The sequence below is a fragment of the Scyliorhinus torazame genome, chromosome 5, assembly GCF_047496885.1.
Source record: "Scyliorhinus torazame isolate Kashiwa2021f chromosome 5, sScyTor2.1, whole genome shotgun sequence".
Lineage (NCBI taxonomy): Eukaryota > Metazoa > Chordata > Chondrichthyes > Carcharhiniformes > Scyliorhinidae > Scyliorhinus > Scyliorhinus torazame.
This window is the reverse complement of record NC_092711.1, coordinates 144,203,129-144,230,575: the sequence shown is the minus strand read 5'-3', so window position 1 is coordinate 144,230,575 and position 27,447 is coordinate 144,203,129. Positions and strand designations below refer to the sequence as shown.

The following is a 27,447-nucleotide window of genomic DNA, read 5'->3' as shown; positions in this document are numbered from 1 at the left end:
CATCAGCTTGTTCACACTGATGAGACTGTTCAGGTACTCTCACTGTGGGACTAGATTCAGCAACTCACTGTATACCGGCGAATTCACACTGGGGAGATCTAAACTTTCCTTACAGTTAAAATTCTCCATCCCTGGTAACATCATCATAAATCTTCTCTGCAACGGGCAGCATGAGGTCCCAGGTTCGATCCCGACTCGGGGAGATTGCACATTCTCCCCGTGTTTGCGTGGGTTTCGCCCCCACAACACAAAGTTGTGCAGGGTAGGTCGATTGGCCACAATAAATTGCCCCTTAATTGGAAAAAATTAATTGGGCACACTAAATTTAAATAAATAAATCTCCTCTGCAGTCTCTCTCGGATGATCACATCCTTCCTGTAATATGGCTGTGGTCTAACTGGTGTTTGATGCAGTTCCAGCACAATCTCCCTGTTCTCATAATCTCAGCCCTCGGCTACCAAAGGAAACTATCCCACCTGCTTTCCTAAGCACTGAAGAGAGAGAGTGAGAGGCAGCTGAGAGAGACAGAGGGAGAGAGAGGAAGCAGAGGGAGTGAGAGGCACCAGAGAGAGAGAGGAACACCAGAGACTGAGAGAGGCAGGAGAGAGGGAGGAGAGAAGAGAGAGACAGTCTAGTCAGTAACAAAAATAAGTAATGGAATTGAGTTCAGATACGGATCTGCATGAACTGACACCACTTTATTGACAGATTGACAAGGTAGTCACTGTACTTGAATCAATGTTATTCACTTTTGAAATTGAATGAACAAAGGGTCAGATTAACTATATCACAATCACCCAGATTCAAATAGGTCTGTTTAATACAGAACAGGATTAAACCCAGTGTCCAATATTACAGGTGCCTGTGGCTGTTTGATGCCTGGTTTCATTGTACAGCTGACAAGCCCACAGCTTCAGTGAACTCGTCTATCCAGGGTCTGTTTCTAAACCCTCATCACAACATAATACCTGGTTAGCTATTTATAAATGGTCAGCCTGGTTGGACAGCTAACACAAAGCTCAATCAGAAACGATGGTTCTTCTTTCTACTGATTCCAGCTCCGACAAGGGGTCACAGCATCTCCAGCCTTCAGCTCTGTTACTGGGCTGTCATTGACATGAGCAAGAGAGAGACAGCAAGTTGCCTGAGGCTTAAATGGGAAGTTGAAACTTGTGACTCAAAACCAACTGTGTAAGATCTCTGAAAAGATCAGGAATTTTAAAAGATAAATTCTAAACCCAGTGAACAAATTAATGAGTCATAAGACAAAAACTTCAGGTTTTATGACTTTACTGGAACAAACTAGAAGCAACAATGCCTAAACACTATTTTTATAGGGAACGTATCCCTTAAACTACAAATAGAATGTAGCCCTTTTACTTTTCAGACAATCAAAAATCACACTCCATGGTTACGTCGCTGAAGTTGTAACTCAATTCTCCTGGACCCAGCCCAATGTGATTCTTCGTTCCTGTGTTTACTTCCATTGTGTTCCTTTGCCTGACTGGCAATCCTTAACCCCAGAAGTATCTTTTGCAGTGATGGTTCTCCTGATGATATTCAGGTCCCGATAAACCAAGTGACTCTTCCAAATCCTGAAGTGGCGTTAGGTTTTTTTCTGCAAATCTTCATCTAATATCCTGTAAAAGGAATTTACAAATGGAAATTGAGAACAGGCAATTCTAGTTTCCATCCAACACTCTCCCTCCATTCTCACTCTGCTGTAATATTCATCCTCCTAATTCTCTAAAGGTGCTGATTCAGGCTGACCGACAGATCCTTGCTCCCCGTCTTGGAGAGGCCTGAAAATCTCCATGCAGACTGCCAGACAGAAATATGTCTATGTTACTGAACTCAAAATGTGTGGAACATAGACTGGATTCACTTCCTTTCTCTTCAGCTGCTGCAAGTCACCAATGTCCCCTCAGAATGAGAAAAGAAATGGAAAGATAAAGTAGACTTGGAGCGGCTGCTGCCTCTTGTGGGGCATTCCAGAACGATAAGCGGTAGCAAATTCAAAAGTTTTAATTAAAAAAATTTTTTTTTAAGAGTACCCAATTATTTTTTTTTCCAATTAAGGATGGAAACTAGAATTGCCTGTTCTCAATTTAGTGTGACCAATCCACCTACTCTGCACATCTTTGGGTTGTGGGGATGAAACCTACTCAGTCACGGGGAGAAAGTGCAAATTCCACACAGACAGTGACCCGGGGCCGGGATCGAACCCAGATCCTCAGCGCCGTAGGCAGCAGTGCTAACCATTGGGCCACAGTGCTGCCCTATTCAAAACAGAGTTGAGGAGAAGCTGCTTCTCCCGAGGGCTGTGAATCTGTGGAATTCACTACCCCAGAGTGTGGAGGAGCTGAGACAATGAGTAAATTTAGGGAGAAGTTAGACAGATTTTTAATTGGGTTGAAGGGTTCCGAAGAACTCTCAGGACGGTGGAGATAAGGCCAGGATGAGATCAGCGATGATCGAATGGCGGAGCAGACTCGATAGGCCAAATGGCCTAACTGTTCTTATATCGTATGAACTTCTGTAAGGGGGAGACATTGATTTGCTCCCAGATGTTGCCCAGAGGAGGACATTTTAGTCTGAAACCCATTGTTCAACCCCCACATTGTGACATCACAAAGCTGCTCATCCTCTAAATCAGCCAATAGGAATCCATTCGCTCCGTGCTGACGTCACTGCATTAGTGCGCACACGCCGGCGTGGGACACGCGAGCGACTCCCCCAACACATCCTCGAGACGGTTTCCAGCAACCGGCTGACAGTTCCGGCCTTCGGGGATCGCCCCTTCCCTGATCCGGGACCGCGCATGTCTCAGGGAGAGGGACTGTTGCGCATGCGTAGGGGAGCTCACTTCCGCTGACCTTACCTCTCAGGTGTTGACCAATGGGAAGAGTTGGAGGACCGGAAAGACTCTGCCCCTCCGCCAATCAAAGCTCCCCCATTGTCTCGATGCGAAAGCTGCACATGGCGGTTTCTGCCGAGCAAAGCTGTTGTTCCCCCAACCCTGAATAAGTTTGAGCTTCACACAGACTCCTGTCTCCAACATCTGTGAGTAAAACACTTTCTTTCTTCCCCCTTTCCATTTCTTTTCTCATTCTTTTAAAAAAATATATATATTTTATTCAAATTTTTTGGCCAAACATAACAATAGTTTTTTCCTTTTTAACAACAATAAAGCAATATAAATAACAGTGGCCAGTTTTTAACAAATAAATAAATAATATATAAACAAACAACTAAATGGCAACTGCCTTATCAAAAATAATTATTCTCCAAAAATACAATCCAACAGTCCAATATACATTATCATAGAATTTACAGTGCAGAAGGAGGCCATTCAGCCCATCGAGTCTGCACCGGCTCTTGGAAAGAGCACCCTACCCAAGGTCAACACCGGCGCCCTATCCCCATAACCCAGTAACCCCACCCAACGCTAAGGACAATTTTGGACACTAAGTGCAATTTATCATGGCCAATCCACCTAACCTGCACATCTTTGGACTGTGGGAGGAAACCGGAGCACCCGGAGGAAACCCACGCACACACGGGGAGGATGTGCAGACTCCGCACAGACAGTGACCCAAGCTGGAATCGAACCTGGGACCCTGGAGCTGTGAAGCAATTGTGCTATCCACAAGGCTACCGTGCTGCCCCTTGTATTATCTAATACAAATATCTATACATATACAGAGACATCCCTGAGAACCCGCCCGGGTCCTCCTCCCCCCCCCCCCTTCTCTCCCCCCCTCTTCTCTCCCCCCCCCTTCTCTCCCCCCCCCCTTCTATCCCCCCCCCCCTTCTCTCCCCCCCCCCTTCTCTCCCCCCCCTTCTCTCCCCCCCCCCTTCTCTCCCCCCCCCCTTCTCTCCCCCCCCCTTCTCTCCCCCCCCCCTTCTCTCCCCCCCCCCTTCTCTCTCCCCCCCCCTTCTCTCTCCCCCCCCCCTTCTCTCTCCCCCCCCCTTCTCTCTCCCCCCCCCCTTCTCTCTCCCCCCCCCTTCTCTCTCCCCCCCCTTCTCTCTCCCCCCCCCTTCTCTCTCCCCCCCCCCTTCTCTCCCCCCCCTTCTCTCCCCCCCCTTCTCTCCCCCCCCCTTCTCTCCCCCCCCCTTCTCTCCCCCCCCCCTTCTCTCCCCCCCCCCCTTCTCTCCCCCCCCTTCTCTCCCCCCCCCTTCTCTCCCCCCCCCCCTTCTACCCCCCCCCTTCTCTTCTCCCCCCCCCTTCTCTCCTCCCCCCTTCTCCCCCCCCCCTTCTCCCCCCCCCCTTCTCCCCCCCCCTTCTCCCCCCCCCTTCTCCCCCCCCTTCTCCCTCCCCCCTTCTCCCCCTCCCCTTCTTCCCCCTCCCCTTCTCCCCCTCCCCCCCCTTTCTCCCCCCCTTCTCTCCCGCCCTTCTCTCCCCCCTGCTCCCCCCCCCCTGCTCCCCCCCCCCTGCTCCCCCCCCCCCCCTGCTCCCCCCCCCCTGCTCCCCCCCCCCCCCCTGCTCCCCCCCCCCCCTGCTGCCCCCTGGGTAGCTGCTGTTGCCTTCCCATTCCCTCTGTCGTTCTGTGAGGTAGTCTATAAACGGTTGCCACCGCCTGGTGAACCCTTGAGCTGAACCCCTTAATGCGAACTTTATCCGTTCTAGTTTTATAAACCCTACCATGTCATTTATCCAGGTCTCCACGCCCGGGGGTTTGGCTTCCTTCCACATAAGCAATATCCTTCGCCGAGCTACTAGGGACGCAAAGGCCAAAACATCAGCCTCTTTCGCCTCCTGCACTCCCGGCTCTTCTGCAACCCCGAATATAGCCAACCCCCAGCCTGGCTCGACCCGGACCCCCACCACCTTCGAAAGCACCTTCGCCACCCCCACCCAGAACTCCTGTAGTGCCGGACATGACCAGAACATGTGGGTGTGGTTCGCTGGGCTTCTCGAGCATCTCCCACACCTATCCTCTACCCCGAAAAATTTACTGAGCCTTGCTCCGGTCATATGCGCCCTGTGTAAAACCTTGAATTGTATCAGGCTTAGCCTGGCACACGAGGACGATGAGTTTACCCTACATCGGGCATCAGCCCACAGCCCCTCCTCAATCTCTTCCCCCAGCTCTTCCCATTTCCCTTTCAGCTCATCTACCATGATCTCCCCCTCGTCCCTCATTTCCCTATATATGTCCGACACCTTACCATCCCCCACCCATGTCTCTGAGATCACTCTATCCTGCACCTCCTGCGTCGGGAGCTGCGGGAATTCCCTCACCTGTTGCCTCGCAAAAGCCCTCAGTTGCATGTACCGAAATACATTCCCTTGGGGCAACCCATATTTTTCCGTCAGCGCTCCCAGACTCGCAAACGTCCCATCTACGAACAGATCTCAGTTGCACTACCCCAGCTCTTTGCCATGCTCCAAATCCCCCATCCATTCTCCCCGGGACAAACCTATGGTTATTTCTTATCGGGGACCGCACCGAGGCTCCCGTCCTTCCCCTATGCCGTCTCCACTGCCCCCAAATTTTTAATGTTGCCACCACCACTGGGCTTGTGGTGTATTTCTTCGGGGAGAACCGCAACGGTCACCATTGCTTGTAGGCTGGTCCCCTTGCAGGACGCCATCTCCAATCTCTTCCACGCCGCTCCCTCCCTTCTCCCATCCACTTACACACCATTGAGATATTGGCGGCCCAGTAATAATCACTTAGGCTCGGTAGTGCCAGCCCCCCCCCCTATCCCTCTACGCTGCAAGAACCCCCTCCTCACTCTCGGGGCCTGCCCGGCCCACACAAAACTCATAACACCTTTCTCAATTCTCTTGAAAAAAGCCTTCGTGACCATCACCGGGAGGCACTGAAACACCAAGAGGAATCTCGGGAGGACGACCATTTTAACCGCCTGCACCCTACCTGCCAGTGAAAGGGACACCATGTCCCATCTCTTGAAATCCTCCTCCATCTGTTCCACCAATCATGTTAAATTAAGCCGGTGTAAGGTTCCCCAATTCCTGGCTATCTGAATCCCCACGTACCGAAATCTCTTGTGACCTTCCTCAGCGGTAAATCATCTATTCCCCTGCTCTGCTCCCCCGGATGCACCACAAACAACTCACTTTTCCCCATGTTCAATTTGTACCCCGAAAAATCCCCAAACTCCCCAAGTATCTGAGTGCTGAATTTGGTGCATTTGAGTGCGATAGTGAGAGTTTGGTGACCGAGGGAGTGCTGAATTTGGTGCATTTGAGTGCGATAGTGAGAGTTTGGTGACAGAGGGAGTGCTGAATTTGGTGCATTTGAGTGCGATAGTGAGAGTTTGGTGACCGAGGGAGTTAGGTGAGGAGGGAGTAAGGCGCTCCTTTCATTTTGTTTCCGACATTTCCGCAAAGAGTGCGAAGAGAGCCAGGAGTTTACAGAAAGTGTAGCTGACTGGGAGCAGGGTCGGAGGGCGGAGATCTAGTTAGTCCACAGGGCAGCTATATTCTGTCAGGTAAGAGTGGATGGAGGCTAGGCCAGTTACATGCTCCTCCTGTAGGATGTGGGTGGTGAGGGATACCACCGGTGTCCCCACTGACTATACCTGCGGGAAGTGCACCCAACTTCAGCTCCTCAAAGACCGTGTTAGGGAACTGGAGCTGAAGCTGGATGAACTTCGGATCATCCGGGAGGCAGAGGGGGTGATTGAGAAGAGTTACAAGGAGGTAACCACACCCAAGGTACAGGACAAGAATAGCTGGGTTACAGTCAGGGAGAAAATAACAAACAGGCAGAAAGTGCAGGGATCCCTCGTGGCCGTTCCCCTTCAAAACAAGTATACCGTTTTGGATGCTGTTGGGGGGGATGACCTACCTGGGGAAGGCCCTAGCGGCCAGGGCTCTGGCACTGAGTCTGGCTCTGGGGCTCAGAAGGGAAGGGGGGAGAATAGAAAAGCAATAGTTGTAGGAGATTCAATGGTTAGGGGAATAGATAGGAGATTCTGTGGTCGCGAGCGAGTCTCCCGGAAGGTATGTTGCCTCCAGGGTGCCAGGGCCAGGGATGTCTCGGATCGTGTCTTCAGGATCCTTAAGGGGGAGGGTGAGCAGCCAGAAGTCGTGGTGCACATTGGTACCAACGACATAGGTAGGAAAAGGGGTGTGGAGGTAATAAACAAGTTTAGGGAGTTAGGCTGGAAGTTGAAAGCCAGGACAGACAGAGTTGTCATCTCTGGTTTGGTGCCGGTGCCACGTGATAGCGAGGCTAGGAATAGGGAGAGAGTGCAGTTGAACACGTGGCTGCAGGAATGGTGTAGGAGGGAGGGCTTCAGGTATTTGGATAATTGGAGCGCATTCTGGGGAAGGTGGGACCTGTACAAGCAGGACGGGTTGCATCTGAACCAGAGGGGCACCAATATCCTGGGAGGGAGGTTTTCTAGTACTCTTCGGGAGGGTTTAAACTAATTTGGCAGGGGAATGGGAATCGGATTTGTAGTCCAGCAACTAAGGTAGCCGATATTCAGGGCGCCAAAGCGTGTAATGAGGCAGTGGGAAAGGGAACACTGACAAAGGAGAGTACTTGCAGGCATGGAGAGGGGTTGAAGTGTGTATACTTCAACGCAAGAAGCATCAGGAATAAGGTGGGTGAACTTAAGGCATGGATCGGTACTTGGGACTACGATGTGGTGGCCATCACGGAAACTTGGATAGAAGAGGGGCAGAAATGGTTGTTGGAGGTCCCTGGTTATAGATGTTTCAATAAGATTAGGGAGGGTGGTAAAAGAGGTGGGGGGGTGGCATTATTAATTAGAGATAGTATAACAGCTGCAGAAAGGCAGTTCGAGGAGTATCAGCCTACTGAGGTAGTATGGGTTGAAGTCAGAAATAGGAAAGGAGCAGTCACCTTGTTAGGAGTTTTCTATAGGCCCCCCAATAGTAGCAGAGATGTGGAGGAACAGATTGGGAAACAGATTTTGGAAAGGTGCAGAAGTCATAGGGTAGTAGTCATGGGCAACTTTAACTTCCCAAATATTGAGTGGAAACACTTTAGATCAAATAGTTTGGATGGGGTGGTGTTTGTGCAGTGTGTCCAGGAAGCTTTTCTAACGCAGTATGTAGATTGTCTGACCAGAGGAGGGGCAATATTGGATTTAGTACTGGGTAATGAGCCAGGGCAAGTGATAGATTTGTTAGTGGGGGAGCATTTTGGAGATAGTGACCACAATTCTGTGACTTTCACTTTAGTAATGGAGAGGGATAGGTACGTGCAACAGGGCAAGGTTTACAATTGGGGGAAGGGTAAATACGATGTTGTCAGACAAGAATTGAAGTGCATAAGTTGGGAACATAGGCTGGCAGGGAAGGACACAAGTGAAATGTGGAACTTGTTCAAGGAACAGGTGCTACGTGTCCTTGATATGTATGTCCCTGTCAGGCAGGGAAGAGATGGTCGAGTGAGGGAACCATGGTTGACAAGAGAGGTTGAATGTCTTGTTAAGAGGAAAAAGGTGACTGATGTAAGGCTGAGGAAACAAGGTTCAGACAGGGCATTGGAGGGATACCATATAGCCAGGAGGGAACTGAAGAAAGGGATTAGGAGAGCTAAGAGAGGGCATGAACAATCTTTGGCGGGTAGGATCAAGGAAAACCCCAAGGCCTTTTACACATATGTGAGAAATATGAGAATGACTTGAGCGAGGGTAGGTCCGATCAAGGACAGTAGCGGGAGATTGTGTATTGAGTCTGAAGAGATAGGAGAGGTCTTGAACGAGTACTTTTCTTCTGTATTTACAAATGAGAGGGGCGATATTGTTGGAGAGGACAGTGTGAAACAGATTGGTAAGCTCGAGGAAATACTTGTTAGGAAGGAAGATGTGTTGGGCATTTTGAAAAACTTGAGGATAGACAAGTCCCCCGGGCCTGACGGGATATATCCAAGGATTCTATGGGAAGCAAGAGATGAAATTGCAGAGCCGTTGGCAATGATCTTTTCGTCCTCACTGTCAACAGGGGTGGTACCAGGGGATTGGAGAGTGGCGAATGTCGTGCCCCTGTTCAAAAAAGGGACTAGGGATAACCCTGGGAATTACAGGCCAGTTAGTCTTACTTCGGTGGTAGGCAAAGTAACGGAAAGGGTGCTGAAGGATAGGATTTCTGAGCATCTGGAAAGACACTGCTTGATTAGGGATAGTCAGCACGGATTTGTGAGGGGTAGGTCTTGCCTTACAAATCTTATTGAATTCTTTGAGGAGGTGACCAAGCATGTGGATGAAGGTAAAGCAGTGGATGTAGTGTACATGGATTTTAGTAAGGCATTTGATAAAGTTCCCCATGGTAGGCTTATGCAGAAAGTAAGGAGGCATGGGATAGTGGGAAATTTGGCCAGTTGGATAACGAACTGGCTAACCGATAGAAGTCAGAGAGTGGTGGTGGATGGCAAATATTCAGCCTGGATCCCAGTCACCAGTGGCGTACCGCAGGGATCAGTTCTGGGTCCTCTGCTGTTTGTGATTTTCATTAATGACTTGGATGAGGGAGTTGAAGGGTGGGTCAGTAAATTTGCAGACGATACGAAGATTGGTGGAGTTGTGGATACTAAGGAGGGCTGTTGTCGGCTGCAAAGAGACATAGATAGGATGCAGAGCTGGGCTGAGAAGTGGCAGATGGAGTTTAACCCTGAAAAGTGTGAGGTTGTCCATTTTGGAAGGACAAATATGAATGCGGAATACAGGGTTAACGGTAGAGTTCTTGGCAATGTGCAGGAGCAGAGAGATCTTGGGGTCTATGTTCATACATCTTTGAAAGTTGCCACTCAAGTGGATAGAGCTGTGAAGAAGGCCTATGGTGTGCTCGCGTTCATTAACAGAGGGATTGAATTTAAGAGCCGTGAGGTGATGATGCAGCTGTACAAAACTTTGGTAAGGCCACATTTGGAGTACTGTGTACAGTTCTGGTCGCCTCATTTTAGGAAGGTGTGGAAGCTTTGGAAAAGGTGCAAAGAAGATTTACCAGGATGTTGCCTGGAATGGAGAGTAGGTCTTACGAGGAAAGGTTGAGGGTGCTAGGCCTTTTCTCATTAGAACGGAGAAGGATGAGGGGCGACTTGATAGAGGTTTATAAGATGATCAGGGGAATAGATAGAGTAGACAGTCAGAGACTTTTTCCCCGGGTGGAACAAACCATTACAAGGGGACATAAATTTAAGGTGAAAGGTGGAAGATATAGGAGGGATATCAGAGGTAGGTTCTTTACCCAGAGAGTAGTGGGGGCATGGAATGCACTGCCTGTGGAAGTAGTTGAGTCGGAAACATTAGGGACCTTCAAGCAGCTATTGGATAGGTACATGGATTACAGTTAAATGATATAGTGTAGATTTATTTGTTCTCAAGGGCAACACGGTAGCATTGTGGATAGCACAATTGCTTCACAGCTCCAGGGTCCCAGGTTCGATTCCGGCTTGGGTCACTGACTGTACGGAGTCTGCACGTCCTCCCCGTGTCTGCGTGGGTTTCCTCCGGGTGCTCCGGTTTCCTCCCACAATCCAAAGATGTGCGGGTTAGGTGAATTGGCCAATGATAAATTGCCCTTAATGTCCAAATTGCCCTTGGTGTTGGGTGAAGGTGTTGAGTTTGGGTAGGGTGCTCTTTCCAAGAGCCGGTGCAGACTCAAAGGGCCGAATGGCGGCCTCCTGCACTGTAAATTCAATGATAATCTATGATTAATCTAGGACAAAGGTTCGGCACAACTTCGTGGGCCGAAGGGCCTGTTCTGTGCTGTATTTTCTATGTTCTATGTTCTATCTGCATTATCTCTGGCATCCCCTCCACTGGGTCCGCAACATACAGCAATAAATCATCTGCATACAAAGATACCCGGTGTTCTTCTCCCCTAAGCACTCCCCTCCACTTCCTGGAGCCCCTCAGTGCTATGGCCAGGGGCTCAATCGCCAATGCAAACAGTAACGGAGACATGGGACACCCCTGCCTCGTCCCTCTATGAAGACGGAAGTAATCAGACCTCTGTCTATTCGTGACCACACTCGCCACCGGGGCCCTATACAGCAGCTGTACCCATCCGATATACCCTTCTCCAAAACCAAATCTCCTCAGCACCTCCCACAGATAATCCCACTCCACTCTGTCGAATGCTTTCTCGGCATCCATCGCCACCACTATCTCCGCCTCCCCCTCTGGCGGGGGCATCATCATTACCCCTAGCAACCTCCGTATGTTCGTGTTCAGCTGTCTCCCCTTCACGAACCCGGTTTGGTCCTCATGGACCACCCCTGGGACACAGTCCTCTATCCTCGTCGCCATCACCTTGGCCAGAACCTCAGCATCTACATTTAAAAGGGAAATGGGCCTGTAAGACCTGCATTGCAGCGGGTCTTTTTCCTTCTTTAAAAGGAGCGATATCGTTGCTTCCGACATAGTCGGGGGCAGCTGCCCCCTTTCCCCAGCCTCATTAAAGGTTCTCGTCAAAAGCTGGGCCAGCAAGTCCATATACTTCCTATAAAATTCCACCGGGAATCCGTCTGGTCCTGGGGCCTTCCCCGCCTGCATGCTCCCAATCCCTTTCACTACCTCCTCCATCTCAATCTGTGCTCCCAGTTCAGCCCTCTCCTGCTCCTCCACCTTAGGGAATTCCAGCTGATCCAAGAAACACATCATTCTCTCCTTCCCTTCTGGGGGCTGAGCCTTATATAACCTTTCATAGAATGCCTTGAACACCCCGTTCACTCTCTCCGCTCCCCATTCCGTCTCTCCCTCCTCATCTCTCACCCCCCCTATCTCCCTCGCTGCTCCCCTCTTCCTCAGTTGGTGGGCCAGTAACCGACTCGCCTTCTCTCCATATTTATACTGTACACTCTGTGCCCTCCTCCATTGTGCCTCTGCATTGCCCGTGGTCAACAGGTCAAATTCTTTTTTTTTTAAATAATATTTTATTGAAAATTTTTGGTCAACCAACACAGTACATTGTGCATCCTTTACACAACATTGTAACAATACAGATAATAATGACCTTTTTAAATTTAAACAAAAACAACAAATAAATAAATATTAAATAACAAAAAATAAAAACTAGCCCGAATTGGCAACTGCCTTGTCTCAGGCCACCCCCCTCCCCCCCATCCCCCCCCCCCCAAGTCCTGGGCCGCTGCTGCTGCCTTCTTTGTTCTCCCCTATCTATCTTTCCGCAAGATATTCGACCAACGGTTGCCACCGCCTAGTAAACCCTTGAGCCGACCCCCTTAGGACGAACTTAATCCGCTCTAACTTTATGAACCCCGCCATATCATTTATCCAGGTCTCCACCCCCGGGGGCTTGGCTTCTTTCCACATTAGCAATATTCTGCGCCGGGCTACTAGGGACGCAAAGGCCAAAACATCGGCCTCTTTCGCCTCCTGCACTCCCGGCTCTTGTGCAACCCCAAATATAGCCAACCCCCAGCTTGGTTCGACCCGGACTCCTACTACTTTCGAAAGCACCTTTGTCACCCCCATCCAAAACCCCTGTAGTGCCGGGCATGACCAAAACATATGGGTATGATTCGCTGGGCTTCTCGAGCACCTCGCACACCTATCCTCCACCCCAAAAAATTTACTGAGCCGTGTTCCAGTCATATGTGCCCTGTGTAATACCTTAAACTGAATCAGGCTTAGCCTGGCGCACGAGGACGACGAGTTTACCCTGTTTAGGGCATCTGCCCACATCCCCTCCTCAATCTCCTCCCCTAGCTCTTCTTCCCATTTCCCTTTTAGTTCGTCCATCATAGTCTCCCCTTCGTCTCTCATTTCCCTATATATATCCGACACCTTACCGTCCCCCACCCATTTCTTTGAGATGACTCTGTCCTGCACCTCTTGTGTCGGGAGCTGCGGGAATTCCCTCACCTGTTGCCTCGCAAAAGCCCTCAATTGCATGTACCTGAATGCATTCCCTTGGGGCAACCCATATTTCTCGGTCAGCGCTCCCAGACTCGCAAACTTCCCATCCACAAATAGATCTTTCAATTGCGTTATACCTGCTCTTTGCCACATTCCATATCCCCCATCCATTCCCCCCGGGGCAAACCTATGGTTGTTTCTTATCGGGGACCCCCCCAGTGCTCCGGTCTTTCCCCTATGTCGTCTCCACTGTCCCCAAATCTTCAATGTAGCTACCACCACCGGACTTGTGGTATAGTTCCTTGGTGAGAACGGCAATGGGGCTGTCACCATAGCCTGCAGGCTGGTCCCCCTACAGGACGCCCTCTCTAATCTCTTCCACGCCGCTCCTTCCTCCTCTCCCATCCACTTACTCACCATTGAAATATTAGCGGCCCAATAATACTCACTTAGGCTCGGTAGTGCCAGCCCCCGCCCATCCCTACTACGCTGTAAGAATCCCTTCCTCACTCTCGGAGTCTTCCCGGCCCAAACAAAACCCATGATACTCTTTTCTATCCTTTTGAAAAAAGCCTTCGTGATCACCACCGGGAGACACTGAAACACAAAGAGGAATCTCGGGAGGACCACCATCTTAACCGCCTGCACCCTCCCTGCCATTGACAATGCTACCATATCCCATCTCTTGAAATCTTCCTCCATCTGTTCCACCAACCGCGTCAAATTTAGCCTGTGCAATGTGCCCCAATTCTTAGCTATCTGGATCCCCAGGTAACGAAAGTCTCTTGTTACCTTCCTCAACGGTAGGTCTTCTATTTCTCTACTCTGCTCCCCTGGATGCACCACAAACAGCTCACTCTTCCCCATGTTCAATTTATACCCTGAAAAATCCCCAAACTCCCCAAGTATCCGCATTATTTCTGGCATCCCCTCCGCTGGATCCGCCACATATAGTAGCAGATCATCCGCATATAAAGATACCCGGTGTTCTTCTCCTCCCCTAAGTATTCCCCTCCATCCCTTGGAACCTCTCAGCGCTATCGCCAGGGGCTCAATCGCCAGTGCAAACAGTAATGGGTACAGAGGACATCCCTGCCTTGTCCCTCTATGGAGCCGAAAATATGCCGATCCCCGTCCATTCGTGACCACACTCGCCACTGGGGCCCTATACAACAGCTGCACCCATCTAACATACCCCTCTCCGAACCCAAATCTCCTCAACACCTCCCACAGATAATCCCACTCCACTCTATCAAATGCTTTCTCGGCATCCATCGCCACTACTATCTCCGTTTCACCCTCTGGTGGGGCCATTATCATTACCCCTAACAACCTCCGTATGTTCGTGTTCAGCTGTCTCCCCTTCACAAACCCAGTTTGGTCCTCATGAACCACCCCCGGGACACATTCCTCTATTCTCATTGCCATTACCTTGGCCAAGACCTTGGCATCTACATTGAGGAGGGAGATTGGTCTGTAGGACCCGCATTGTAGCGGATCCTTTTCCTTCTTTAAAAGAAGCGATATCGTTGCTTCTGACATAGTCGGGGGCAGTTGTCCCCTTTCCTTTGCCTCGTTAAAGGTCCTCGTCAGTAGCGGGGCGAGCAAGTCCAAATATTTTCTGTAAAATTCAACTGGGAATCCGTCCGGTCCCGGGGCCTTTCCCGTCTGCATGTTCCTAATTCCTTTCACCACTTCTTCTACCGTGATCTGTGCTCCCAATCCCATCCTTTCCTGCTCTTCCACCTTGGGAATTTCCAGCCGATCCAAAAACTCCATCATTCTCTCCCTCCCATCCGGGGGTTGAGCTTCATACAATTTTTTATAAAATGTCTTAAACACTTCATTCACTCTCTCCGCTCCCCGCTCCGTCTCTCCATCTTCGTCTCTCACCCCCCCTATTTCCCTCGCTACTCCCCTTTCCCTCAATTGGTGTGCCAGCAATCTGCTCGCCTTCTCTCCATATTCATACTGTACACCCTGCGCCTTCCTCCATTGTGCCTCTGCAGTGCCTGTGGTCAGCAAGTCAAATTCCACATGCAGCCTTTGCCTTTCCCTATACAGTCCCTCCTCCGGTGCTTCCGCATACTGTCTGTCCACCCTCAAAAGTTCTTGCAACAACCGCTCCCGTTCCTTACTCTCCTGCTTCCCTTTATGTGTCCTTATTGATATCAGCTCCCCCCTAACCACCGCCTTCAACGCCTCCCAGACCACTCCCACCTGAACCTCCCCATTGTCATTGAGTTCCAAGTACTTTTCAATGCATCCCCTCACCCTTAAGCACACCCCCTCATCCGCCATTAGTCCCATGTCCATTCTCCAGGGTGGACGCCCTCTTGTTTCCTCCCCTATCTCCAAGTCTACCCAGTGTGGGGCATGATCCGAAATGGCTATAGCCGTATATTCCGTTCCCCTCACCCTCGGGATCAATGCCCTACCCAACACAAAAAAGTCTATGCGTGAATAGACTTTATGGACATAGGAGAAAAACGAGAACTCCTTACTCCTAGGTCTACTGAATCTCCACGGGTCCACCCCTCCCATCTGCTCCATAAAATCCTTAAGCACCTTGGCTGCTGCCGGCCTCCTACCAGTCCTGGACTTCGACCTATCCAGCCTTGGTTCCAACACCGTGTTAAAGTCTCCCCCCATTATCAGCTTTCCGGTCTCTAGGTCTGGGATGCGTCCTAGCATTCGCCTCATAAAATTGGCATCGTCCCAATTCGGGGCATACACGTTTACCAACACCACCATCTCTCCCTGTAATTTGCCACTCACCATCACGTATCTGCCCCCGTTATCCGCCACTATAGTCTTTGCCTCGAACATTACCCGCTTCCCCACTAATATAGCCACCCCCCTGTTTTTCGCATCCAGCCCCGAATGGAACACCTGCCCTACCCATCCTTTGCGCAACCTAACCTGATCTATCAGTTTCAGGTGCGTTTCCTGTAACATGACCACATCTGCTTTAAGTTTCTTAAGGTGTGCGAGTACTCGTGCCCTCTTTATCGGCCCGTTAAGCCCCCTCACGTTCCACGTGATCAGCCGAGTTGGGGGGCTTCCCACCCCCCCCCCCCTTGCCGGTTAGCCATCATCTTTTTCCAGCTTCTCGCCCAGTTCCCACGCAGCTGTATTTCTCCCAGACGGTGCCCCCCCGCCCATCCTTTCCCGTACCCACTCCCCCCTTTCCCCAGCAGCAGCAACCCAGTAATTCCCCCCTCCCCCCCCCCCCCCCCCCGCCAGACCCCCCGCTAGCGTAATTACTCCCCCCATGTTGCTCCCAGAAGTCAGCAAACTCTGGCTGACCTCGGCTTCCCCCCGTGATCACGGCTCGCCCCGTGCGGCGCCCCCTCCTTCCTGCTTCTCTATTCCCGCCATAATTATCATAGCGCGGGAACCAAGCCCGCGCCTCTCCCTCGGCCCCGCCTCCCATGGCCAACGCCCCATCTCCTCTCCCTCCCCACCTCCCCCCATCACCACCTGTGGGAGAAAGAAAAGTTACCATACCGCAGGATTAATCATACAATCCCTCTTCGCCCCCCCCGCACTCGTCCCACCACTTTGTCCAAACGTTCATTTTCGTAGTCCAATCATTCCAATTTTTCTTCTACAATAAAAGTCCACGCTTCATCCGCCGTCTCAAAGTAGTGGTGCCTCCCTTGATATGTGACCCACAGTCTTGCCGGTTGCAGCATTCCAAACTTTATCTTTTTTTTGTGAAGTACCGCTTTGGCCCGATTAAAGCTCGCCCTCCTTCTCGCCACCTCCGCACTCCAATCTTGATAGACGCGGATCACCGCGTTCTCCCATTTACTACACCGAGTTTTCTTCGCCCATCTAAGGACCATTTCTCTATCCTTAAAACGGAGAAATCTCACCACTATGGCTCTGGGAGCTTCTCCTGCTCTCGATCCTCGCACCATAACTCGGTATGCTCCCTCCACCTCCAACGGACCCGTCGGGGCCTCCACTCCCATTAACGAGTGCAGCATCGTGCTCACATATGCCCCGACGTCCGCCCCCTCCACACCTTCAGGAAGGCCAAGAATCCTCAAGTTGTTCCTCCTTGCGTTATTTTCCAGTGCCTCCAACCTCTCCACAGATCGTTTCTGGTGTGCCTCCTGTATCTCCGACTTCACCACCAGGCCCTGTATATCGTTTTCATTCTCTGCTGCTTTCGCCTTCACGACCCGAAGCTCCTGCTCCTGGGTCTTTTGTTCCTCTTTCAGCCCTTCAATCGCCTGTAATATCGGGGCCAACAACTCTTTCTTCATTTCCTTTTTTATCTCCTCCACGCAGCGTTTCAAAAACTCTTGTTGTTCAGGGCCCCATATGAAACTGCCACCTTCCGACGCCATCTTGGTTTCTGCTTGCCTTCCTTGCCGTTGTTCCAAAGGATCCGCTGCAATCCGGCCACTTTCCTCTCCTTTTTCCATCCGTGTCCAGGGGGAACACCCTTCTGGTTTACCGCACGGTGTTTTCAGCCGTTAAAATTGCCGTTGGGGCTCCTATCAAGAGCCCAAAAGTCCGTTTCACAGGGAGCTGCCGAAACGTGCGACTCAGCTGGTCATCGCCGCACCCGGAAGTCTCAACAGGTCAAATTCTACGTGTAGCCTTTGTCTTTCCCTGTGTAGTCCTTCCTCCGGTGCCTCCGCATATTGCCTGTCCACCCTCAAAAGTTCTTTCAGCAACCGCTCCCTTTCCTTACCCTCCTGCTTTCCTTTATGTGCCCTGATGGATATCAGTTCTCCTCTAACCACTGCCTTCAATGCTTCCCAGACCACTCCCACCTGAACCTCCCCATTGTCATTAAGCTCCAAGTACCTTTCAATACACCCCCTCACCCTTAAACATACCCCCTCATCCGCCAATAATCCCATATCCATTCTCCAGAGTGGGTGCTGTTCTTTTTCCTCTCCTACCTCCAGGTCCACCCAATGTGGAGCGTGGTCCAAAATAGCTATGGCCGTATATTCCGTCCCTGTCACCTTCGGAATCAGTGCCCTTCCCAAAACAAAAAAGTCTATCCGTGAGTATACTTTGTGGACATAGGAGAAAAACGAGAACTCCTTACTCCTAGGCCTACTAAATCTCCAGGGGTCTACTCCTCCCATCTGCTCCATGAATTCCTTGAGCACCCTAGCCGCTGCCGGCCTCCTCCACCCGGTCCTGGACCTCGATCTGTCCAGCCCTGGGTCCAGCACCGTATTAAAGTCTCCCCCCATTACCAACTTTCCCGCCTCCAGGTCCGGGATACGTCCCAACATACGCCTCATGAAATTTGCATCATCCCAGTTCGGGGCATATACGTTCACCAGAACCACCGCCTCCCCTTGCAATCTGCCACTCACCATCACGTATCAACCCCCACTATCCGCCACTATGGTCTTTGCCTCAAACAGTACCCGTTTCCCCACTAAAATAGCCACCCCCGTGTTCTTCGCATCTAAACCCGAATGGAACACCTGCCCCACCCATCCTTTACGTAGTCTGACCTGGTCTGTCAGTTTCAGATGCGTCTCCTGCAACATAACCACATCTGCCTTTAATTTCTTTAGGTGTGCGAGTACCCGTGCCCTTTTAATCGGCCCATTCAGCCCTCTCACGTTCCTTGTCGACTAGCCATCCCCTTTTTTAACCCAGCTCCTCACCCGGTTCCCAGGTACCCGTATATCCCCCCGACGGCGCCCTCCCGCCTCGACCACCCCACCCCATACCAGCTCCCCCTTCTCCTTAGCAGCAGCAACCCAGTTAACCCCCCCCCCTCCGCTAGATCCCTTTCTAGCGTAGTTGCACCCCTCATGTTGCTCCCAGAAGTCAGCGAACTCTGGCTGACCTCGGCTTCCCCCCTTATCCTCGGCCCCCACTGTGCGAGGCCCCCTCCTTCCTGCTTCCCTGTTCGTGCCATAATTACCATAGCGCGGGAACAAAGCCCGCGTTTCCCACTTGGCCCCGTCCCTAATGGCCGGCGCCCACAGTTCCTCATCCCCCCCCCCCCCCCCACAACGTGGGGAAGAGAGAAAAGTTACAGGGTCGCAAGATTAACAACTTGAAAAATCATCCCCTCCCCCTTTCCCCCCCCCCTCACCCCACATAATCACCGCACCACTTTGTCCCAAACGTTCTTTTTCTCGCCCGCCTATTCCAGCTTCTCGTCCACAATAAATGTCCACGCCTCTTCTGCCGCCTCAAAGTAGTGGTGCTTCCCTTGGTGTGTGACCCACAGTCTTGCCGGCTGCAACATTCTGAATTTGACCTTTTTGTGAAGCACCGCCTTAGCCCGATTAAAACTTGCCCCCCTCCTCGCCACCTCCGCACTCCAATCCTGGTATACGCGGATCACCGCGTTCTCCCACCTACAGCTCCGAGTTTTCTTCGCCCATCTGAGGACCATCTCTCTGTCATTATAGCGGAGAAACCTCACCACTATAGCTCGCAGTATTTCTCCAGCCCTCGGTCTTCGCGCCATAACTCGATAAGCTCCCTCCACCTCCAAAGAGCCCGTCGGGGCCTCCGATCCCATTAGCGAGTGAAGCATCGTGCTCACATATGCCCCGACGTCCGCCCCTTCTGCGCCTTCGGGAAGACCCAGAACCCTTAAGTTCTTCCTCCTCGAATTATTCTCCAGCACCTCCAGCCTTTCCACACACCTTTTGTGCTGTGCCTCGTGCGTCTCTGTCTTCACCACCAGGCCCTGTATTTCGTCTTCATTTTCAGCAGCCTTTGCCTTCACGACCCGAAGCTCCTGCTCCTGGGTCTTTTGCTCCTCCTTTAGCCCTTCAATCGCCTGTAATATCGGGGCCAGCAGCTCCTTCTTCATCTCCTTTTTCAGTTCTTCCACACAGCGCCGCAGGAACTCTTGTTGGTCCGGGCCCCATACCAAACGGCCACCTTCCGACGCCATCTTGCTTTGAGCTTGCCTTCCTTGCCGCTGCTCTAGAGGATCCTCCGCAATCCGGCCGCTTTCCTCTCCCTTTTCCATACGTGTCCGGGGGGATTCCCTCCTGGATTATCGCACCGTGTTTTTGGCCGTTTAAATTGCCTTTGGGGCTCCTATTAAGAGCCCAAAAGTCCGTTCCACCGGGAGCTGCCGAAACGTGCGACCTAAGCTGGTCATCGCCGCACCCGGAAGTCCCTTCTTTTCTCATTCTGACCTTCAATTGGTGACTTGCAGCAACTGAAGGGAAAGGAAGTGAATCCAGGGAGGGTGCAGACTCTGCAAAGCTTGGCCCAGGTCTCTCTCTCTCAAAGACATTGACATCCTTTGCCCCCTCAGCTTGACACATTTATTTGTCTGGCTAAAAGAATGGTTTCTTTCCCAATGTTCACAATTAAAGGGCTGGTTTCTCCAGGAGATGGCTGACATTTAAGGGGTCAGTAAACAGGCTAAATCCAACTCAGCCAATTACTTCCCTGTCGGAATACTCTCCATCATCAGCAAAGTAATGGAAGGAGTCATCAAAGGTCCTATTAAGTGGCACTTATTCTGCGATAACCTGCTCCTGGACGCTCAGTTTGGGTTCCGCCAGGGCCACTCAGCTCCTGACCTCATGACAGCCTTGGTTCAAACTTGGACGAAAGAGCTGAATGCCAGAAATGAGGTGAGAGTGACTCCTCTTGACATCAAGGCAGCATTTGACCGAGTATGGCATCAAGGAGCCCCAGCTAAACTGGAGTCAATGGGAATCGGGGGATAACTCTCCACTGGTTGGAGTCATACCTGGCACAAAGGAAGATGGTTGTGGTGATTGGAGGTCAATCATCTCAGCTCCAGGACATCACTGCAGGAGTTCCTCAGGGCAGTATCAGAGGCCCAACCATCTTCAGCTGCTTCATCAATGATCTCCCTTCCATCATAAGGTGAGAAATGGTGATGTTTGCGGATCCGCAGACATGTTCAGCACCATTCTCAACTCCTCAGATAATGAAGCAGTCCATGTCCAAATTCAGTAAGACCTGGACAATATCCAGACTCGGGCTGATAAATGGCAAGTTACATTCGCGCTACACATGTGCCAGGCAATGATCATCTCTGACGAGAGGATCTAACCACCACCCCTTGACATTCAGTGACATTCCCATCGGTGAATCCCCCACAACCAACATCCTGGGGGTTACCATTGATCAGAAACTGAACTGGACTAGCTATATTAATACTGTAGCTACCAGGGCAGATCAAGGGCTGGGAATCCTATGACGAGTAACACGCTTCCTGATGCCCCAAAGCCTGTCCACCAGACATCTACAAGCACAAGTCAGGAGTGTAATGGAAAACACTCCACTTTGCTGGATGAGTGCAGCTCCAACAACACACAAGACGCTCGCCTCTATCCAGACAAAGCAGCCTGATTGATTGCATCGCCTTCCACAAACATTCAAACCTTCCACCACCGACAAACAGTAGCAGCCGTGTATACCATTTACAAGATACACTGCAGTAACTCCGAAAGTTTCCTCAGACAGCACCTTCCAAACCCACAACCACTGCCATCTAGAAGGACAAGAGCAGCAGAAACCTGGGAAGCCCACCACCTGGAGGTTCTCCTCCAAGTTACTCACCACCTTGACTTGGAAATATATTGCCATTCCTTCACTGTCCCTGGGGCAACATCCTGGAATTCCCTCCCTAACAGCACAGGGGATGTAGGGCAGCATGGTGGAGCAGTGGTTAGCGCTGCTGCCTCACGGCTCCGAGGTTCCATCCCGGCTCTGGGTCACTGTCCGTGTGGAGTTTGCACATTCTCCCCGTGTTTGCTTGCGTTCGTTCCCACTACCCAAAGATGTGCAGGGTAGCTGGATTGGTGACGCTAAATTGCCCCATAATTGTAAAAAATGAATTAGGAACTCTAAATTTATAAAAAACAAATGAAAAAAAAAAACAGCACAGGGGATGTACCTACACCTCAAGGACTGCAGAAGTTCAAGAAGGCAACTCACCACTACTTCGGAAGGGCAACTGGGGATGGGCAATAAATGCTGGCCTGACCAGCATTGTCCACATCCCCTAAATTAATTTTTAAAAATGTAATATCGGACAGAAATATGTCTAGTGTTATATGGTACGTATTATATATATTATTGATGGTTCTGTGATCACATACATGTATTATTATTTCTAGTTTTGTAATATAGTACTGTACCTACATTATATATTTCCAGTCATACAGTCATTGCAGCACTGACAGAATCCATTTGGGAACTCAAGTCAATGCTGACTCTCTGTACAGCAATCCAGTCAGTCCCATTCCCCCTCGATATCCCTGTTCACCTGCAAGTTTATTTTCTTCAAGTAACTATCCTATTTTATTTTAAATGATTGATCATCTCGACTTCCACAACCCTTGTGGGCAGTGAGTTCCCTGTCATGACCACTCCATGACTAAATAAAATTCTTCCTCAGAATTTCCCCATCTCTAATCAGTAAATGTACTTATATGGAGATTCTCTACTCTTGTGCAGGTTTTGGTGAGTTTAGATTTGTTGATCAGCACCTTCAGGAAAATTGGGAGGGAAAGTAAGTGAATACAGTCTGTTTATTACACACATTTTTCATCCAGTAATATAGATATATATCTGTCTGGCAGCCTGCATGAAAATTTTCAGGTCTCTGTGTCCAGGACAGGAAACAGTGAGCTTGGATCTGTCAAACAGCCTGAATCAGCACCTTCAGGAGAATTGGGAGGGTGAATATTAGATACAGCAGAGTGAGAATGGAGGGAGAGTGTGTGGGATTGAGATTTAAAGCATTCCAGGGAAAGAGAGAGGAAAGAATGTTCGATAGAAACTAGAATTGTCTGTTCTGAATTTCTATCCTGTACTGACAATGATTACTATTGTAAAATCTGTTTGCAGGCAGTTCGAACGAGAGGAGTTTGAGGCCGATATCTCATACTAAATATCAGGTCAAGAACTGACTGAGTCACTCAATTCTTGGGATCATCGGCCTTAGAACCTAGAAGGAGAAATGTTTGTCTATTCTGTCTGCTTCAAGAGATTTTAAACAACAGTGTGTCTGGAAAAGCACTGAGACACACACACACACCCGTGTGAGACTGTTACAGAGCACTGACTGTGGAAAGTGCTTCAACCAGTGACACAGCCTGAAAACATACTACACCATTCACAGCAGGGAGAGACTGTGCAGGTGCTCTGTGTGGACAAGGTTTCAACTGATCGTCAAGCGTGGTGAGACGTAAGATCACCCGGATCATGGAGAAACCATGGAAATGTGAGGATTGTGGGAAGGGATTTAGAGCCCCACACGAGCTGGCAACGCATCAACGCAGTCACACTGGCAAGAGGCCTTTCACCTGCTTTCAGTGTGAAAAGGGATTCGCTCAGATTGGCAAGCTGCAGAGACACGAACGAGTTCACACTGGAGAGAGGCCTTTCACCTGCTCTGTGTGTGAAAAGGGATTCACTCAAATTGGCAACCTGCAGAGACACGAACGAGTTCACACTGGAGAGAGACCTTTCACCTGCTCTCAGTGTTTAAAGGGATTCACTGACATTGGCAGCCTGCGGAAACACGAACGAGTTCACACTGGAGAGAGGCCTTTCACCTGCTCTCAGTGTGAACAGGGATTCACTGACATTGGCAGCCTGCAGAAACACGAACGAGTTCACACTCGGGAGAGGCCATTCATCTGCACTGTGTGTGATAAGGGATTCACTCAGTCACACTACCTGCAGAACCACCAGCGAGTTCACACTGGAGAGAGGCCTTTCACCTGCTCTCAGTGTGAAAAGGGATTCACTGAAATCGGCAGCCTGCGGAAACACGAACGAATTCACACTGGCGAGAGACCGTTCACCTGCTCTCAGTGTGAAAAGGGGTTCACTGACATTAGCAACCTGCGGAGACACAAACGAGTTCACACCGGGGAGAGGCCGTTCACCTGCTCTGACTGTGGGAAGGGATACACTCAGTTACACCACCTGCAGAGACACCAGCGAGTTCACACTGGAGAGAGGCCTTTCACCTGCATTCAGTGTGAAAAGGGATTCACTGACATTGGCAGCCTGCGGAAACACGAACGAGTTCACACTGGGGATTATCCATTCAACTGCGCTGTGTGTGATAAGGGATTCACTAACATTGGTGATCTGAGGAAACACGAACGAGTTCACACCGGGGAGAGGCCATTCATCTGCACTGTGTGTGATAAGGGATTTGCTCGATTATCCACCCTGCTGAACCACAATGTCACTCACACCAAGAGCAAGCCCTTTAAATGCCCTGACTGCAGGAGGGCTTTCAAAAGCTCACAGCGACTGATGTCCCACCAGCGCATCCACACTGAGGAGAGACCGTTCAGCTGCTCTCACTGCACAAAGAGATTTCAAACAACGTCCACATTGCGGAGACACCAGCGAGTTCACACTGAAAGGAAGCCAATCCCCTACACTCACTGTGGGGAGGGATTCACTCAGTCGTCCAACATGCTGAGACACCAAAGGGTTCACAAGTGATGATGGGTTAGATTCTGCTGTTAATTACATCCAGGACTGAAACTGGAGTGGGTGGAGGGGTTTGTCTCCTCGTCAACTCCTGGTGCTCGGATGTGGCGACCCTGGCGAACTACTGCTCCCCGGATCTGGGATACCTGACTGTGAAGTGCCGCTGATACTACCTTCCACGGAGTTCACCTCTGCCATCAACACGGCTGTCTACATCCCATCCCAGGTGGAAGTGAAGAAGGCGCTTGATGAATTGTAACCGCTATAAATAACAATGAAGCAGAATACCCGGAGGCCTTGTTCATCGTGGCCGGGGACTTTAACCAGGCCAACCTCGAGTGTACTGCCAAAATTCCACCAACATATCGCCTGTCCTGACAGGGGCCCCAACATCCTTGACCACTGCTACACAAACATCAAGGGCGCCTGATGATCTATCCCGCCTGCACTTCGGAAAATCGGATCACAAGACGGCGCTCCTTCTCCGGCATACAAGCAGAAACTTAAGCGGGAGAATCCGGTTAAGAAGGTTGTGCAAATGCTGGTCCGAGGCAACTGAAGAGCTCCTACACGACTGGTCCATATTTAAGAACTGAGCAGCCAACCTAAATGAGTATGCCAGCACCATCACAGAGTTCATCAGCAAGTGTGTAGAAGATTGTGTGTCAAAGAAGGTAGTATGTACGTTACCCAGCCAGAAACCATGGTTTAATCGGGAGATTCACTCTTGACTGAAGGCCACGTCTGAGGCACTCAAGTCAGGCAACCCTGACCGAGACAAAAAAATCTAGGTACGACCTCATCAAAGCCAACAGGGATGCCAAGAGACAACAGAAGAGTTGTCCAGACTAAGCTAGAATCATGGACTCTCATCGATTGTGGCAAGGCTTAAACTACATAATGCGCTAAAAAGCAAAGCCGAGTAGAATCTTTAGCAACAGCGCACCCCTTCCTGACATACTCAATGCATTCTATGCTTATTTCGAGCAGGAAACCAACAAACCTTTGTCATCTGCCCCAGCAGCCTTGGGCACACCCATGCCCACCGTCACAGCGTACAAAGTCAGATTGGCCTTCTTGAAAATGAACTCTCGGAAAGCGACGGGTCCTGACGGGAGTCCCTGCCATGCACCCAGATCCTGCGCGAGCCAACTGGCAGGTGTGTTCGCGGACATCCTCAACCTCTCCCTACTCCGTTCTGAGATTCCCACCTGCTTCAAGAAGACCACCATCATACCAGTGCCAAAGAAGAACCAGGCAATGTGCCTCAGTGAATACCATCCAGTGGCCTTGACATTGATCATTATGAAATGCTTAGACCACAGCTGGAGTAATGTGTGCAGTTTTACTCCCCTTACCTTAGGAAAGGTATTGCCACAGAGGAACAGCAACAAAGTTTCACCAGACTTGTTCTGGATTTGGCAGGACTGTCCCAGGAAGAGAGATTGGGGAAACTAGGCCTCTTTTCTCTAGAGTTTCAAGGAATGAGAGGGGATTTCATTGAAACTTACAAAATCCATAAAGGAATAGACCGGGTGGGTGCAGGTGAGATATTTCCCCGAGTTGGAGAGTCTGGAACCAGGGGACACAATTTCAAACTAAGGGAGAAACCACTTAGGACGGGTCTCTGAGGAGACATTTCTTTACTCAGGGGGTTGTGAATCTTTGGAATTCTCTACCCCAGAGGGCTGTGGGAGCTCAGTCACTGAGTGTGTTTAAAGCAGAGACTGACAGATTTCTGTTTCTTTGTTTAATAAATTATTTTTTTCTAATTAAGGGGCAGTGGAGCGTGGCCAATTCACCAATGCTGCACAACAAGTTCGGTTGTGGATCTGAGACCCACAAGGCACTAGGAGAATGTGCAAACTCCACATAGACAGTGACCCGGGGCCAGGATCGAACTCAGGTTCTTGGTGCCGTGAGGCAACAGTGCTAACCAGTGGGCAACCGTGCCACCCAACTGACAGATTTTTAAATATCAATAACACAAATGGATATGGAGATAGTGTGGGGAAAAAGACATTGAATCATAGAATCATAGAATTTACAGTGCAGAAGGAGGCCATTCGGCCCATTGAGTCTGCACCGGCCCTTGGAAACAGCACCCAACCTAAGTCCACAACACCACCCTATCCCAGTAACCCCACCCAACCTTTTTGGACACTGAGGGCATTTTAGCATGGCCAATTCACCTAACCTGCACATCTTTGGACTGTGGGAGGAAACCGGAGCACCCGGAGGAAACCCACGCAGACACAGGGAGAAAGTGCAAACTCCGCACAGACAGTGACCCAAGCCGGGAATCGAACCTGGGACCCTGGAGCTGTGAAGCAACTGTGCTAACTACTGTGCTACCGTGAAGTGGATGATCAGCCATGATCGTATTGAATGGTGGTGCAGGCTCGATGGGCTGAATGGCCAACTCCTGCTCTGATGGTATAAAGATAGGTAGGAAAGTAAACTGTTAAGAGGACATAAGGAGACAACAATGGATAGAGGTAGGTTACGTGAGTGGGAAAAGATCTGCCAAATGGAGAATAATGTGAGAAAATTAGAAATTGTCCATGTTGCCAGAAGAATAAAAAAGTTTCTGATCTGAATAGTGAGAGATTGTAGAGCTCTGAGACTCAGAGGGATCTGGGTGTCCAAGAGCATGAATCACAAAAAGGGAATTGAATACAAAAGTAGTGATGTTATGCTTCAGTTATACAAGACATTGATGAGTCCACATCTGGAGCACTGTGTACAGTATTGCTCTCATTTAAGGAATTATGTAAATGTGTTGGAAGCAGTCCAGAGAATGTTTACTGGACTCGTACCTGGAATTGGAGGCTGGTCTTATGAGGAATAATTGGACAGGCTGGGCTTGTGTCCGATGGAGTTTAGATGACATGATTGAACCGTATAAGATCCTGAGGGGCCTTGACAGGGTGGATGTGGAAAGGATGTTTCCTCTTGTGGGAGAATCTAGAAATTGGAGTCACTTTAAAAGTAATACTTGCCCATTTAAGGCAGAGGGGAATTTTTTTCTGTCAGAGTTGGGAGTCTTTGGAACTCTATTCCTCAATGGGCAGTGGAAGCAGAGTCTTTGAATATTTTGAAGATGGAGATGAATAGATTCTTTATAAGCAAACTTATTGGGCGGGGGGGGTG

General features: G+C 50.2%; 1 protein-coding gene across 1 annotated transcript; it reads left to right on the top strand.

Annotated features, from left to right (window-relative positions):
- Positions 1-2,841: 2,841 nt before the first annotated feature.
- Positions 2,842-27,422, top strand: LOC140419980 (uncharacterized). Its single transcript, XM_072504014.1, has 2 exons — positions 2,842-3,063; positions 22,687-27,422. The coding sequence occupies exon 2, from the start codon at positions 23,044-23,046 to the stop codon at positions 24,304-24,306; it is 1,263 nt and encodes a 420-aa protein (XP_072360115.1). The 5' UTR covers positions 2,842-3,063; positions 22,687-23,043; the 3' UTR covers positions 24,307-27,422.
- Positions 27,423-27,447: the final 25 nt, after the last annotated feature.